An 18,171-nucleotide genomic window follows, 5' to 3' on the forward strand; every position below is an offset into this window, starting at 1 on the left:
ACAGCAAGCAGCCGGTTAGCTTAGCTCAGCACAAATGTAGCTTCATATTTATAGAACAGACATGAAAGTGGTATTGATCTTCTCATCTCACTCTCAACAACAAAGTGAATAAGTGCATGTCCCAAAATGTCAAAGTGTAAACTGAAATGAATAAAGTTGCCTTTGGAAACACTAGAAATCCATGTATATCTGTTGCATTACAACTTTTAAAAATATCATAATTATTTAGTAGCAACACAAATTTTATTTATAAAACGCCAAATCACAACAGAAGTCATCTCAGGGCACTTTTCACACAGAGGAAGTCTAAACCGCACTCTTTCATTTACAGAGAACCAACAATCCCCCATGAGCAAGCACTTGATGACAGCAGCAAGGAAAAACTCCCTTTTAACAGGAAGAAACCTTGAGAAAAAAAAGCGGGCTCTTAGTATATATAAAGTATAAAGTACACATAAATTGCACATGTACAATATACATGAACATAATATAAATTACATATAAATTATTTTAAGAACTTTAGAATTTGAAAAGAAGTCAAATAATTACTGCACCATAATCTCCAAGTATAAGAATGTTATCATCTCCATGAAAGGTATCAAGTTTTTAAAAACATCTCTGGACTCTAGAGTGAAATCTAAGTTGCTCCAAATATCACATAATATTCTTTTAAAATCCCAAAGTTAAGCAGATATTCAGTCCCACATTTCCCTGTTTATTTGCTGGAGGAGAGACAGTTAAAGGCCAAACCATCGGAAAGACAAACTCAGAGAAAGAGGGTGTTTAAAGAGCACAAGTAACTGTCTCATTAAGGCTATTACTGCAAAAAGAACCGGGAACCCAAACACTCCCCACAGCCTGAATGTGAAAGTAGTGAGCTCATTAAAAGCAGTCAAACAGCTCAGTGCAAGAGAGAAAAACTGTTTTGTACTGGGAAAGAACAGGAAAGATGACATTTTAGAAGTGAGTCTGAGTTTGAGACCATTTAAAAGATTAGGTTATATCAGTTCCAGCTGCAGCAGCCATGTAAATGTTATTGAGCTGTGCCAAAAGATAGCATTATGCTAGAGACTGTGCTGCCCCCCTTTCACTCAAGACGACAGAAGACCATTTGTATATAAGAACCAGAAAAACACAAACGACTGCAGTGAAACACAAGCTGAAACAGAGGTCTCCTAATGGACTGGCCCTCCTCCCGCAGCAGTAATAACCCGCTCATCCAAGGGAGTTGGGAGAACATTAATTAACCACAAATGTACAAGTTACGAGTGATTGCTTCCTGTGTCAGCCTGCACTAACTCCTAGTTGGGAGACCATGCATCAACTTGATGATTTTAATCACAAACAGACACAACACTTCATATCAACACCCGACAAAGCAGAGTGAAATTACAGACAACTCTCAATTCGCTTGGGCAATGAATCATCCAACCCTGCATGCACTTAATCATCGCTGACAAATAAGCCGAAGTCCAGGTAGCATCTTTGCATGGCAGCTGTTGCTGTTGGCACCCTGTAGCATCAGCTTGTATGTTGTTGTATGCTCGTTTTTGTTGTTCTTGTGTGTATGTGTTCCTGTTTCTGTATCCATTTTCTCAGCTTTGTTTTGGCTGTATGACCATGTGCATCTTCCTGAACATTGTTCTTGGAACTGTAAGAAGTGGAGGTACATTGAAAACCACTAGAAACAAGAGTCCTTATAGGCCTATGTGTAAACATACTTGGTCATAAAGCTGATTCTTATATAATATCCCACCTGACACAGACACACATACTCTTACAAAATTAAACTTAAACTATGCACACATACACCTACACTCAGCACTAGCCACTTTGTACAAAACACCACAAACTGCTGCTACTGTAATTACTCATCCTGTGGATGACATATTACTTGCACATCTTTCAGCACTATTTGCACTATATTTGTCTTATTTGCACCATACTTATTATAATTCTGTGCTTTGTTATAGTCCCCCCCCGACCCACAGCTTAGCTTAACTTGTAAATATGTAAATTCTTAGTTCTTTTAGTATTTTGTTGTATCCTAGGATTTTTAAACCCTTGTTGTTGTGTTTTAGTACTTGTATAAACCAATACCTGGGTCTGAGAGAAACAGCATTTCCATCCTCTATATGTCCTGTGCATATGGCAGAATTGACAATAAAGTTGACTTTGAATTGCCTTGATCTCTACAGTAAATGCTGCCAATGGTGCAATTTTCACGATTGTGAAAGATAAAAGAAAAGATTTATGTCCTACGTGAAGACCTTGCTTAAACATTGACAGCCTTACTTTTTTTGAAAGTATGTAAATTTTACATTAAGGAAGTGGCAAATCTTCTTTAAAAATAATAACCTCAACCAAATGTTTCCCATAGCTGCTGACCAGAGCTGCAGAAATGAGCGGTATTTTGAACCATTGCTCATTAAAAAATAGTTTCAGCTCAGTGATATTTGTGGGATGTCTTGCATGTACAGTTTAATAGGCTTCAGGTCATGACTCGGACTTTCCAAATAGCAGAATTTCACCAGTGAAAACCCCTCTGTGGGTAAGATTTGTTTCTGTGCTTGTGTGAGTCATTATCACATTGTGTGACCTGACTTCTCTGTAAGATTCACAAACAGCTACCGCTATATTAGATTAGAAAGTTATCAGCAGCTGCAAGTTGTCCAGATCAGACCATGACATCGGCTCCTTGAGGTTTTTAGAGCCATTTTGTAATCATACTTGTAGATAACAAACTCCTTTAGGGACTGTTAAATATGCTAAAATGTTTCTATTTGTTCCATTTACCTGCATGACTGTCAGCTGTTCAGGTTCAATGTTGTTGTAATGCAAACCTGAGGTGAAGTATACATTACAACAAAATGGACCACATCACTGTTGTAATGTATATACCTCATGTTGCAATGAGGTATTCGTGTTGTTGTAACGCATATCTGTCATTACATGGATCAAATCACCTGGCTTAAATTACTTTAATTACTCCTTTCTCAGAAACTGTTCATAGGTTCACATACATGCTGTCTCGACTGTAAAGGTTTTTAATAAAACCTGAAAAAGAACAGTTCTTTGTCTGTTATTTCTTGCATGTTTTTAACTATATAACTCCAAGATGAAGATCAGATCATGTTTCACAAACAATAATGATGGAAAATCAGGTCATTCTAAAGAGTTAAACTTACAATTCGTCAATAGTGCTTAAATGTAAAATTGTGTCCATATAGACTTTGCTCAAAACATTGTGATAAACTTGACCCACATGGAAGAAAGTATTATGTTCTATTATCAATATTATATGACATCCTCTCTATCACACCTACATTCTTCATGTCACCAACTCCAGAACCAGGTAGTCAATAAACAACCACAAATAACATCTATTTTTGTCTTTTATAAATCGCCAAAGATTCCATTACAGACAAGGTTTTATGAACAGAAAGAGTCTTTTCCAATCCAATGACCGCTGCTGCCTGATGTTGTCTGCTACCAGCCCTGCTTCTGCTCTGCTGACAGAAAAGGAAGACAAAAAGAGCTAAAGGAAAGGAAAGAATGAATGAAAAACTGATTAATGTAAAGGAATCATTAGAAAAATCTTCTTCACCATCAATCAGAGACCACAGATCAGACCAATCTATCAAAATGGCTACAAAACAAACCATTCATTCTCACAGTGTATATCAATATCGTAGCTTCTAATGTTAAGCTCAACTAGTCTGTAATCTTTGTTTTCAGCAGAGCTAGCTGAAGAGGTTTGTACTCTTATTGTTCACAGAGCTTCCAACAGCGATGGCCCTTCTACAACAAAGCAATATCAAGCCCACTGTGGCAGATTGCAGTGCTGTGGGGGAAAACAGTCGATGTTAGAAAAAAGACTAGAAGTTGGCATGAACTGCTGCAACTGACCATGAAAAATACGTCACAACACATAAATCCACTAAGAGGAATAAAAAAAAAAGAGGAAAACGTAATATTGAACCACTATTGTCCTACTTGACTGACTTGCAAGATGTTTAACTAATTTCTATTTTAATGACCTGCCTGTATCAGCGTTCTCGAGTTCTCCTCACTGCTGATAAAGCACAAAATCTACAGAATGAGCGACAGAGAGAGAGAATGCGTGTCGGCTGGGACACAATGCAAGCGTAGTAATGAATTCAAGTTTCACGCAGCATACAGCGGGTCATCGGACACACTCGAGCCACACAGAGCCGACAAATCCCGATACAACAAAGGGCAGCACAATAATACCAGTAATGTAGTGTGGATTGTGTAACAATGCGCTACAGCTGTCAACTGACTGTAACGATTAACATAATTTACAGATCCATGAAGCTGAACGTAGAGTTACAGTAAGAGACAAAAGGCGAGACTAATACAAACATAATACATACTTATCTAAGCTTAGACTCCTACATACAAAATCATATGAAGACACACTCACACATACTGACACACATACACATTCAGTTTTGTGGTCTCTGTTTAAAGAATGATTCCAGTAATTTACAGCTCTGTTCTTCTAGAGAAGATTTAGAAGATCTCAGATTTACAGAAACAACTCATCTAAAATATAATCCAAAAGATCCAAGAACATCCCAAAATGTCAAAAAAAAACAAAAAAAAACAAAAACCTAATAACAATCACACAACATTTCATCTAATAGTTCATTTTAATGCTTGTTGACATTACTGATGTGACACTTTATGTGACAGAAGCAGAGTTATTGTGTGCATGAACTATCTGGTATAAACAGACCAACAGTGACTTTTCTGCTAACCTCACGATAGACGAGGACAAAACCTGTAACCATGGTAACTGCACAGAGACAGCCGTGTCAGCCGTCACAATGCTTAGAAGACATAAAAATGATAAATGTTTGAATGAGATTAAAATTTCATTCATGAAAACTAGACTGAAATTCAAATGAGTAAAACCAACATCCATTTTCAACAAAAAAACTAAATTAAAAAAAAAAAAACAGGACATTTGTTGCTACAATTGAAATGTTTCCAAGTGTTTAACATCTGTAAATATCTAAAAACCTCTCTCTCTCGAGTAACACTCACCCACAATATTTTACTGTAAAAGGCATCTAGTTTGCTCTTTCACAGATAATGGTGGCTTTGGTCATTTTGGATCAAGTGTCAAAACATCCATCGAAACTTCTGAAAACCACTCCTGCTGCACAGTAGCAGAGACAGGTGCTCTAATATGTAGAAAACAATGAATGTGTTTGCTTGTGATTTAAAATTAGCATAAGAAGTAGTACAGTGTTTGGTGTTAGCCAAGTAAGAAAGCTGTCTTCATCTTAGATGTCTTATCATGGTAAGATAAGAGGGGAAGTACCATCATTGCCCTGTTCAAGCAGCTCTCACTTACCGAAGGGATGTTTTTGAGTCCATTCAACCTGCTCGGGCTAAACGTTAAAGATGTTCCCCGTATTGTTTAAAATACAAAAAGAGAAGAAGACTGGAATAAAGAGAGAGGGGGAGAGAGTGGGAGGGGAAACGAATCAGGGGTAATTATTATAAATGTAGGAGGGAAAAGCAGCTTTAAGTTAACTGGCAGTTCTCTGTAGGAACAGGACAATAGGTTTAATGAATTCCAGATGTTTAGCATATACTTTAGTGTAAGAAAAACAACAACAACAAAGACACACAGCCAACAGTGGTGGGTGGGAAGTGCCGTTCAAAGAGAGAGAGTGTGAGTTCAGAAAGGTCAAATCCATTACGAGACAGCACAGGTTTGATTTCACAGGGACAATTGCCTGTTACGCTCAGCACAGATTTCACAGACAGATAAGAGAAATGAGTTAAGTGTGGCTGAAAAACATGGCTGGTTGACTACTTGGACAGCCACAGTGTTTGTGATCTCCGTGAAGAGCTCGGCTTCATCTGGCAGCGATGTGTGTTACGTTACGAGACTGAATCTGACTCTGATCTCTTTGTCTGCATCTCTCTCGTCACTGGGGACCGAGCTGATCTCGCAAATCAACCTCTGTCGGCACGAGTTTTAACATCCAAGATAAACAAGGACAAGCGATTGGATACACAGCCTCTGCAGAACTAATTGATGAAGATGATAAGCATGCCATCTGTCATCTTATAACATCATCTCACGAGCTCGCAAAAAAGTGGCACGTCACACACGATGGATCCTACTTCAAACAAAGCAGCATCAGATTGATGAAACGCATATGTATATTATATAATGCTACAAAACAACAGTAAACAGGTTTGTAAGAGTATTTGCAGATGACAGATAGTGATCACAAAATGCTTGAAGATGCAGTTTTTGGCTCCACTTACAGATGAATACAGCTTTGATTATTTTCCAATAACAGTCTAGAGAGAGCGCAACAGACTTAATTTAGAATCCATCAGAAAACATTAGTCACCTTATTGGTCAATCGTTAAAATAATCTTGTGAGTCATGAGTTTATTGATGCATCTGTTTAGTGGAAATGAAGCTACTGTACACATTTCTGCTCTGAATTTACTGCCATATAGACCAGTGTAATAAAACTATAAAACAAACACAGCAGACTACATCCTCCAACGTGAGTCTGCCTAAAGACATTCACTCTGCTTCTCACAACTAAATATTTACACATAACAAAAGAGTAAAACAATTAATTAAACATATTGATCATCAATTTCTTCAACTCACCGCTAATAGAGAAACAGTTTTTACATGTTACATCTTTACTTCTTTAGTAACTCGACCATGTTTTTCCAATTTCCAATATAAGTTTGTCTCCTGAATGAGCTTTAATGATTTCTGTGGCATAATGTATAGCCTATCTAACAATGGAAATCACAGATGCTCTTGTTTTATCCCCTACAAATCAGCTGACATAGACCAACATAATAAAGAATACCAAATGAATACACACAGCATCTTAAGTAGATACACATGTATGCGCACACACATTCCTGAGCACAACATAAAGGGAAAAAAGCAGCATACTTACAAGAGGGAGACTGTGCCTTATCCCGTTTCTTTCATCCTCCCCCTCCCAACCCCTCAGACTTTGCAGGACAATAGCAATATTTTAAGCAAAAGAAACGGGTGAAGAGTGGAGAGTTGGAGAAAGCAGAGGGTCACTCCATTCAGAACTAAACCCCGCCGGAAGAAAAGCGGAGTAAACGGCTTACTAGGAGAGATGGAGAGAAAGAGAGAGGGAGGAGGGCGGGAAAAACCAGACAGCGAGTGAGAGGGCGACTGGAAAAGAGAGGAAGAGTGAGTGCCGGAGTGAATGTGTGTAGGGAGGGATAAGCGGGGAAACGGTCAGGACCAGGAGATAGGAGGAGAGAGGGAGATGTGGAGAAAACAAGTAATGAAGCGTGTTTAAGGAGAATTTCTCACTGTTTCAGGACCATGGACAGAGCACCTCCTTTAATGTAAAGGGAGAATGAGAGTTAAAAAAAGATGATAGAGCGAAAGAATGAGAGGAAAAATAACAAAGGAAAGAGAAGAAAAATGGAAAATATGAATGTATTTATCGGTAATAATGCAACCCCTACAAGTAAATCATGTGACTACCAGCTTAATCACACACAAACCAGGAGTCACTTTAGATAGAACATCACATCAAAGGCTGTCAGATTGATTTACTGATCAAATGGTGAACTCGATCGATGCACTGCTGTTCGAGGACTCAAGACACACATCGGCTTGAGTCAGTGTGGTACAGACCCAGAAAGACCACTGACTGGATAACTGGTTTCAGCATCTCGAATTTCTCATTTTCTCCACTAAACTTCCTGCGAATATTTCCAGTTTCCACTGACGTTCAAATTTTCACTTGCGTTAAATCCAAATAGGAGCGTGTGTCAGGCTTGAAAATTCAAATCAACAGCGGAACGAGTGATTCCTCGGGCTGCAATTCCACTTTCACAAAGCAGTGGCAAAAACAAGGCAGGTGAACCCATAAGAAAGGTCATGTTGAAGGGAGGGGAAACACTGCCACCTGCTGAACAAATGCCTCAGAGTGCTGTCAGTAGCTGAAGTAGGCTGTTAGAAATTCAACACAAGCCTAAGTTAAAAAAAAAAAACACTCACAGAAGAATAGGTAATTTACAAGAGAGGGCTTGTAAATGGAAAGGCTGCAGATGTGACACCAGCACTAAACTAAATTAGATATTCAAGTAATTGATTCAGGGCTCAAGTCAGTTGTACAAAGAAAAGAATGTCACGGCCCACAAACAAAGAGTGTCAAGATTCAAGTCGAGACAGGAATTTTACAGTTTACTACCAGATGTAAGAATTTAAAAAATACAACCACCTTCCTCAGACGAAGGCAAAGGTAAAAACACTAGAGCACAATCAGAAATGATTATGAAAGAAGAAGCCACATCAGAAATATTAAGTTTTAACTTTGGTCTCTAACAACACACATGATGCGCTGAGGGTTTACACTGTGTAGGAGTCCCTTGATCTAGAATGAAGGTACGTTGTCACTGACGCCTTTTTGTCCAGCACAATGAACAAAGGATGGGATGAAAGGTTTAATTTAAATAAGCACTTACAACAAATACAGTCATTCACAGTGGTATTAAAGCTTTACTCTCCACCAGTCGCATTAACAAATACTTAATTTTCTATAGACTGACTCACACGGTGTCCCTTTTCTCACATTCTCTTAAATCCTCCTCCCACTGATAGATTAGCTGTGAATTTTTTTAAAACAGACACATACATATTCGTTCTCTGAACTTTAAAGCAGGCACTGAGTCAAAGCTTCAACAAAGAACAAACTATTTCTGTTAATAAAAATCTAATGTAGGAAGTTATGGCACAAATGCAATAATTACTTAAGAATTAAAGTTTTGTAATTTTAAAGAAAGTATTAAGCAAACAGTTTAAGAAGTACCTATTGACTCACAATGTTAAAATCTGCAACTTGTGTCATGAAAGCAACAGTTAATCTGGTATCAGGGGAAGACTTGTGAGTGAAAATGCCTCATTCATCCCAGTCTTGAGAGGAATGGCACCAATCATTCAAACAAACAAGTAGAACAAATGTGTTTAAAAAAAGGAAAGTGCAACAGGCCACCTCAGAGCATGTTATTAAAACAAACTAATCTGGGCAAACAGACAAAGGCTAACTGACAGCATGAATATTAAAATGTATTAAATAACAACATAGATTTTCTTATAATATCATGACATAAAAAAATGTCTTATCCAAAAGCCAACTAGCTTTTGATAATTGCTTCACTTTCACAGCATCAGCTTGCACTTGCTATCATATCCTGTTAGTCTGAGAAGAGGTTACCTGATGTCACAACTGTGTCAGGAAAGGTTGCTCCACAACACTTCAAACACTGTTTTCTTTTAAAAAGGTATTTACAACACATGTCCCCATCTGTGGCTGATAAACTACTCCTCTTGTGACTTTCCAGGCAAAAACACAAGTTAGATACACAAAGGAAGCTACTGTGCGTTCTGCAAAGGCACATTATTTAACACAGGACATCAAATTCCGGTGGCCTATCAGCTTTAACCGGACAATTGGCTGCGCTGCAGAAAATATGCATACACAAACAAACACACAATGAGATGCACACACATCAAATACTGCAGGTGGTTCAATAGGCTAACCTTTTCAAAATACAAATATACCAGCATTCCACTCCTGCTTACTGGAACTGGTGCGCTAAAATGCACTCACATTCTCTCCCAGTCTATATTTAGTGGTCTGACTTTCAAATGGAGGCCAGAGGAATATATAGCCTGTTTCAGTCTCTGTAGACCCTGCCTGCAAAAGACTGGGGGCAGAGAGGCTCTGGGATAGTGCCAGGGTGAAAAGTGAAGAAAAATGGTCCTCCCAGGGTTTTCCCACAGCCTTTGACCAGCAACACCTAATACGACCATACAAGAATGAGTCTCCTTGGAAAGGAGAATGTTTTGTTGTCAGGAGAAGGCTGAATGGAAGCCCGGTTCTCACGGTACCATTAGCATACTCTGGTTTGTTTTCCAACTGGGCTGAGCAGGCGGCGCTGCCCTCTCCTGGCTCACACTGGAATCTGAATTACATTAAAGGAGGGCGTGAGCTGAAGCACCAGCTGTGCTGAATATCAAATGCCAGGGGACACTGGAGACCAGTGGCTGGAGGAAAATCAAATATAATCAGACATCAAGGCTGGCCTGAAGTCCATGCTGAACATGTCAGTACGAGTCAGTGCTGAACATACTTTTGAACTGAACTTACAGCCATCTTAATAACTAAACTAATAAAGTAAATCACAAGACAAACACACTCTCGTATGTTTGTCCAGACTATCAGCCCAGCCTTTATTTATCAAGGTTAGATTCTTGCACCACAGCCTCATGGGTGTGTCGTGCATTTGCGGCTTGCACTTACACTATAAAAAGCATGTCATGCAGATTAAATTTTTCCATATAAGTAGCTGCTTACCAGATTGGTCGTTCATCATGCGGATGGCTTTAGCCTTGGCCAACTCCAGCGCTGTGACCCATCTCTGCCGCTCCACTTCTGTGCTAGCTTTCAGGTGGTACGTGCGGCCACCACTGCTCAGGACAATATTGCAGGCGTCCTCTGTGTCGATGTGAGCCGTGGCCAAGTTGATTGTTCCACGACACGTATGCGCCATCTCTGCCTGCGTCCTGTGACAGAAAAACAGGCAGAAAAGGAGACAAGGGAAAGAAACAGAGAGAGTGAGAGACAATCAGACATAAGAAACTGCTCAAGACAAGTCTGGAACCTGAGTTGTTTATCATCACCTAAAATATTTGTTCTGCAAACCGGCCATTCACAAATACAATCCTGAAAATTCTGACTATATTTCAGCAAGGCTGCAGAAAAGACAGTACAACTAATATCCCTATGGCAAATAAGCACAAGCAAGGAAGCAAGGAGGGCTAGATAGTTACTCTGAAAGCCAAGCAGCAGTGGAGGTACCTGGACATTTCACTTAACATGCAGCTTCTTTGTAGCATATGAACCCTACACCTGTATTAACTAATTCAAAATGAACCGCAGAGTTTGAACTTCTAATTCAGGCAGTGTTGTTGAGCTGTGGGTATTCTGTGTAGCCTCCACTAAGACCAACTGTTGCACATTCAGTGGGCCACAGTAATCTAGATAACAAGGCCATTGTCTGGCTCTAAGCCTCTGTAGTGAACAAAACCAAACAAAGAATAACAGCATGAACAAAGAGAGAACAGAGTGTGAGAGGTGGTAAAAAAAAAGAGAGAGAGAGACAGAGATAGCAGGGGAGGGAGAGCCAAAGCAGCAGAGCAAGAGATTAGAACAAAGAGCAAGGGTTAGAGGGGGCTGTACGTGTCTGTGCATATGCAGGACGTACTGTTTAAGTCTTAGACAAATGTATACTGTTTGATCCAAAAAATATATTACAATAAATCAATGGCTGCACAGCCCGACACTGTATGCAACTGCAACAAAAATGAAATGAACAACTTCCAAAACAGAGAATTACAGTAGAATTTATTATGTAACATAATTAATCTACATCATGACAAGTTTTCAATAAGGAACTGAGTTACTAAACTAATCCGATTAACTGAAAAAAAGGAAAATTCAAGAGAAACACTGTGTTTAGAGTTCTACGGTGGAAAGCTGGCTGACTGACATTCTGTCATGGTTAGACAAGCTAAGCCGCAGGGCAGGGATGGACCATCATGACCCTTGGAGGGCTGAGTATATGCAGTCCAGTCACAGACACTTGATTTTGCTGATTAACACCCTTGAGCGAGCAGACAGCAGCAACTAATCAGTGAAATCACATAGTGTGGTGGTTGTTTCTAATGAGGCAAACATATCTTCAGCCCTCAGTGTCACATGATCACCCGTCCATACTCTTCAGAACAGGCACTTTGAATCATGCAGCCATGCAGTCATGTGGATGCGTCTGTATTTGTCTGTGGGTGCTAACATCCATTCATCCGTCCTCAGTGAGCCCTCACTGCCACAAGCAGCTGCCTCTCAGCAGCACTAAGCTCTACACCAGGTCCAGGTCTCAGTTGACATTGACAAGGTGGCAGCCGCCTTATTAAGTCAGGTTGAAGTGTATTTACAAGTTCTGCCAGGCAGTGACTTCCCTCACACTGCTTCAACTGGCTGAAGTCAAGTCTTGTTATAATGCCAAACCAGAACAAGCGCTTCAGTGTAACGCTCCTCTGCTGGCGCTCGGTGCACATCAGCTTGTGCAGACAAGACCGCACTGGGGCCATGCGAAGCCGTGCGGTGGGCGGGCAGGGTTCCTGAACAGCCCACTTTCCAGCTTCGCTCAGCTGCAGAGTTCTGGCTGTAAGTGGGTCAGCAAACTGAATGTGCTGCTGATGAGTAAGATGAGATCCACGGTGATCGCTTCTGCACTGTGAGGAGGCGAGGCGAGGCCATGCAAAGGGCCATGAAATCATACAGTCAAGGAAACTACAAAAGCTGGGAAACTGAGATAAGAACCACATGGGCACTGAGGCACTATTGGGGTGGGGGGGGGCGGGGGGGGCAAAGGTGAGTGGTGACAGCTGAGGGTATGGCAGAGGGTCCTGCATGTTGTGCTGAGCCAGGAGAAAGTTGCAGTGCTTTACCTGTCCGTCCCCTGTGCACACATCCTCATAAAACATAAATCCACCGATCTGGAGCATGTAATGACAGAACAACAACCAGTGAACAACACAAGACACACCGCCATAAGCATGAGGAGGCATACACAGACAGGCAGAGGAAATAGGACACAGTACCCACAGCATGAGAATGTAGATAGCTTTTGTTGTGGCTTGGGGCTGTAATATCACAAGACATGGAGGGAGAGAGCCAGAGAAACGCTGGGGGAAGGTGTCGTGCTGAAGACAGAAAGGAAACATAAAGACAAGAAAAGCAAAGCAATGATACTGCAACATGACATGACCTGCTGAAAGACTGAAACAATTAGATGGTGAGAATGATAACTCCCTGCTCTCTTTAACCTCACTCTGCTGCTCTCACCTTCACATGAAAACACGAAGACCCCCCCAACAGGCACACACACACACACCCACACACTCTCTTTAACCTGGTGCTAAGGCCAGCGAAGAGGCCATTAACAAGATAAGATCACAGCGTCCACATCTCTTGCTGCTCCAGTCACTCTGCTGATGTGCCAGGCTAGTAAACAAAGGTTCAGGCCAGGTTCTTCCCTCCAGCTGGGCCCAAGGTTGGATGGCTCCCCACTCTCCCGCCCCGCCCCCCCTTCACCCAGGAGCCGAGCGTGCCAACAGTAACAACACTATAACCTGACTCTCCAAAGGGACACGAACAGAGCTGAAACCCCACTGAGCACTTAAAATGATACTATCTAGTTACCCTCCTGTGGCTGAGAAGGAAACATGGCAGGCCTGCTCTACTATGAAAGACAAAGCTGGATTCACGGATATGGCAGCTCCGATAGCGCTCGGAGCTTTAATGCCCTGTAATCTCCCCAAAAGCACAAAACCAGATTTACTTTAAGAGGTGAGTAAGTAGTGCTGAGAGTATTAGAACTGGGAGGAAAAGTCAATTAAGAAATTAAAAATGAAAGAAGTTCAGAGTGAGAGAGGAGGAACAAACTTCTTGTCACATGTCCTGGTGAGAAATGCACAATGAGGCTCTTAAAACAAACAAAAAAAAAGGACACAAGGCTGACGTGGTATAAAAGACAACCTGCCCTGCACTGTCAGACCAAAAAAGTAATCAATAACGAGTGCAATGTTGCATCTCTATAAAACTCATTACAATTTAACAGAAGCAAGTGCTGAGTGTGGCAGTTCATCCCCGGAGTCAAAGCATCGATTACGGTCTTCCGTTGCCCTTTGGCTCCTCAGCCACAAGTTAGAGAGCTAAGCTTCTGCTTTCACAACAATGTGCTTTGGGAATGAAAGTGATCTCTCAGATTATTGGCTAGACCTGTAATTGGCAGTCGCTCACTATTGATTTATGGGAAATAGAAACCGGCCTTTTAAAAGGGCAAACAAATATTGAACACAGCAAATAAAACAACTGATCGATATATGTTGGACTATATGTGATGTGACATTTGGGCTTTAAGGTACATCCTCTAATGATAGATTAGTCGCTTATGAAATGTCTATCCATCAAATTATATCATACACCTAAGTAGAGCTGCAACTATTAGTCAATTAATTGATTAGCTGCCAATTCTAAAATTAATCAGCAACTATTTTTTAAAGAAAAAAATATCCAAATTCTCTGATTCCAGCTTCTCAAATGTAAATATTTTCTGGTTTCTTTCATCTTCTATGGCAGTAAATTGAATATCTTTAAGTTGTGGACTGCTGTGGAGAGAAAATAATCATCAGATTAATCAGTAATGAAAATAATCGTTAGTTGCAGCACTAGTCCTAAGTGACATCATTTAATCCTTAAAAAGTGACTAAGTGTTGTGAAAATAGTGAGCAGCCGTAGCACAAAGCTTTTTAAAATTGACATATCACAAGAACAAGAAAGAAATGTGCTACAGAAAGAGTACATCTGAGATCTGAGATGCAGCACAATTACCACTTGACATACAATAAAGACACTTCAATTAACATGTTGTCACGTTTGTCTGCCTGTTCCCCTTTCGCTTCACTCACAATAGAAGTGCAGGCTGTCAGCCAGAGAAGGCATAGACAGAGGCGCACAAAGCCTGAAGTCAGACAAACACAATGTGTTCTGCCAGGAAGACATCAGCGGAAGGGACAATTCATGCGCTCCACTGCCTCTGTGCTCAGATGTCGACAGGCTATACCTTTACTTCAGGGACAGCAGTCACCTTACAACATAATGGGACTATTAATAGAGGATAGAGGCAACAGGCATCTTTCCTTTTGTGGGCAGGATTTGCACTGTGGCTACTATACCTCTGTGTCAAATAACACTTGGCCGACAACAAAAGATAATCGGGCTACTTGAGAAAGCGCGACAGCAGGGTGTTGTGGCACGACTGTAGCATGGGATGAAATGGGCTTGACATGAAAGAGAATTTCTGTTTATTTTTTCTGCTACCATAATTAGTGAGGAATGTTCTTTAATGTATCTAAGAACTCTCAGTTTTTCTGAAGACTGCATGTTGAAACTGTAGAGCAGCATTGTAAGAGTGCAGGTTTTGCCTTGCGGTCAGAGTACTCAGACTCTCAATACTGACAAGGATTCACCGTGCAGAGTAGTCTTTAAATAAAGCAGCGAAGGCCTTCCTGCTTCGCTGATTGCTGCTCTTGAACCTCCCAGTGAAAGATGACATTTGAAAGGACAATTATCCTACAGGGATCAGCTTAGTGTCACACTCATTATTTTCATTACTGCAAGCAATTAACGGCAAGCATTAACACATTTAAGGTAGAAGTTAGAAGGTTTATTTTAAAATAATATCTGTTTGTAAAAGCATTAAAACTTCAGTCACAACTCTGACTAATAGTACCGTCGGCAGAGAAAGGTTAACACCAGTGGGTGCACCTACATTGTGCTGTGAACCATTTAATTAGGAAAACTGGGTCAGACAGGACGAACATCTGTTGCAACAAGTAACACTCCGTCTCTCCTTTTATGCGGACCCTGCATACTGTATATTCAGGTGGTTTGGGATTTCTTTGTGTCCATCCAGTAGTGTAAAAGGTCCGAATGTTGAGTCTATTCTATATTAGTATTCCAGACAATAAAGACACTGGAGAAAATGGAAAGCAACATTAAGTGCGCCAAGGGCAATGTGACCTAGAAAGCAATGAAGTATTTAAATGTTGACAAAAGCTGTCAAGTAGGACCAAGCCAGTAAGTTAAACATGCCAGTGCAGAGCAATGAAAGCAACTAAAAAGTGTCAAGCCCTTGTTTGGCAAAGTGATCTGAACGGTCCACTCATAGCTTTTTCTAAGTTTTCAAACACATCTCATAGTCTTTATCAGCGAATGAAGCTGACTCAGGTGAAAACACCAGAGAAGCTAGTAAGTGGTCCTTTCAATTGAGAATATTTTGTCATCCATGATGTTCCCAAGGTCAAGGTTGAACTTCAAGCACATGCATTATTATTACAGAGAAACATCCATCAAGCTTTTCCTCAGACCAGACCCTGTGATAGTTAATTCACCTGCTAGTAAGATGATGTTAACTTTTGACTGAATATGTTTTTCTACAGCACAGAGCTCAGCACAGCTATTTAGATTTGTTCTAGACATTCAATCACAGACTTTAATAATTAAAGATCCCTCCAGACATGTTTTAAGACATATCAAAATACACTGCTTTGAATAATAATTTGTTCAATTACCTAGTTAGAAATCTGTAAAATGACATCTCCTCCTTCTCCCTCATTAAAAATCTATAATCCATGAATATGTGAATATATTCATTTTTAAAAGATGTCTCCTACTTCACTGAAAAGTAAATTCTCCGTGTATGTGCACAGGAGGCTTCAAGTTTACACATTACATTTGTTTAAGTTGCATATTGGACCGGGATCGCTTCCAAAATAGCTGTGATGTCACAAATCATGCACGTAGACTGAGATTTTCAGTGAGCTCAGAGAAACTTTCTCCCTTCAGCAGATGAATGTAAAAACTGCTTTCTTATGTCAAACTTTGCACAAATATCATTCTGCACAGTGAAGGTCAAACATGCAACTGAAGAAACAGGATGAAAAACACTTTTCTTTTTCTTAGATGGAGGGGGACTTAAAATTTGTGTTGAACACAATGAATTAAAGTTGCTGTCTGATCAACAATCATCAGAGTCTGTTTATTAGCAAAGTATGCAAGTATACAAAGGACACAAATGCAGCATAAAAGAATAAAAAAAATATAATAAGAGTAAAGTAATAATAATAATAATTAAATAATAAATAAAGTAGTACTAGAATTAAAGGATTTTTTAGTGTAAAATCTATTAACAGAATGGAATAATGGTTTTTAAATGGGATATAAAACCTGAAATGAATATTGACTGTGCTCATGAACCTGTAGCCTACATTAAACAAGGCTCTTCTGTCAAACTGAATGTAAGTGCTGACAGACAGACTAAATATTTGCCAGCAGCGAGCAGCTGACACGCTTCATTATGATCCCTTCATTGTTTCCATGTCGTGCCTCCACGCTCACACCTGTGGAAACATGATTCATTTTGCAAGAGGCACCTGAGCCACAGATGTTGTAGGATATTGTGTGGCTTTGACATCAGCTCACAGCCAGCAAACTGCGTGGTCAGAGAGAGAGAGGAGACAGACTGATGATGACAGCGACCATCTCTTGCAGCAATTTGGCTCAGGAGCGTCAACAAAATGCGATGAATGAGTGAAAGTAACATGTGACGTTCATGAAGAATAAAATATATGGGAACAGTGGCATGTCTCTAAAAGATGATAAACCGCACATAAACGTTAATACGTGACCACACGTTGAAAAACCAGAGCGTGTAGTTGTGCTAATATCGTTGAGGAGCTGACAGCTAGCTGGTTTCTAGCTCAGTTAGCTAATATCGGTCCTTGCTGAAGACACATTTCTGACTCTTTCCTGTGCTTGAAGCTTTGTTGTCATTACTGTTGTGTTAATGTCTGTCAGTTTTGGCACCTTTCCCAAACCGGCTGTCAGTCAAAGTTAAACAGACACGTTTTCTTTCTTCCGCGTCAGCTTTTAGTAAACAGAGCGACTGACTTTAGCCCGCTTGCTAACCAGCTGTGATGATGACAGAGAAATACGACTCGCTCACTTCAACGTTTATTTTAGAGAAAAGCTGTGGGCTGCGTGTGCATATATTTACCTGTAGTATGAAAGCAGGCCATTGCTGAGGACGAACCATCGCCGCTGGTACCCTTTCAAGTAGTTGGTCCATTTAAAAAGCCAACCTTTGTAAGTGTCCGACCCTGGAGCCGGGGCCGCGGCAGAGGCGGATGCCGAGCCCTTCCCTTGCTCGCTCATCCTCCGCTCCGCCGCACGCCGAAAGGCTGCAGGATAAACCGGGGACCGCGGGCACAGGGGACGGGGGACGGGGGACACCACCCCACCAACCGGACAACCGGCGCTGACGACTGAGGGGGGTCTGCGTCTAGAGCGAGAGAAACCACCGTGAACCCCTTTCACATGACGCCGGAATGGACACCGGAGGAAGGACGAGAAGTGATGCCAAGACACTTTGCTGATGCAGACTGCAGAGGATTCAGAGCGCAGAGCTGGG

The 18,171-nt window shown here is 40.7% G+C and overlaps 1 protein-coding gene across 1 annotated transcript in view; it reads right to left on the bottom strand.

Moving 5' to 3' along the window:
• osbp2b (oxysterol binding protein 2b) overlaps positions 1–18,004 on the bottom strand; it is a 52,058-nt gene extending 34,054 nt beyond the window's left edge. Inside the window, exons 1-2 of the mRNA XM_042421060.1 lie at positions 17,758–18,004; positions 10,431–10,639 (exon numbers count right to left, since the gene is read on the bottom strand). Coding sequence (XP_042276994.1) covers positions 10,431–10,639; positions 17,758–17,915 — 367 coding nt within the window. The 5' untranslated portion in view covers positions 17,916–18,004. The remainder of the gene's footprint in view (positions 1–10,430; positions 10,640–17,757) is intronic.
• Between the last annotated feature and the right edge of the window lie 167 nt (positions 18,005–18,171).

Source organism: Thunnus maccoyii, chromosome 9 (genome assembly GCF_910596095.1).
Source record: "Thunnus maccoyii chromosome 9, fThuMac1.1, whole genome shotgun sequence".
Taxonomy (NCBI): domain Eukaryota; kingdom Metazoa; phylum Chordata; class Actinopteri; order Scombriformes; family Scombridae; genus Thunnus; species Thunnus maccoyii.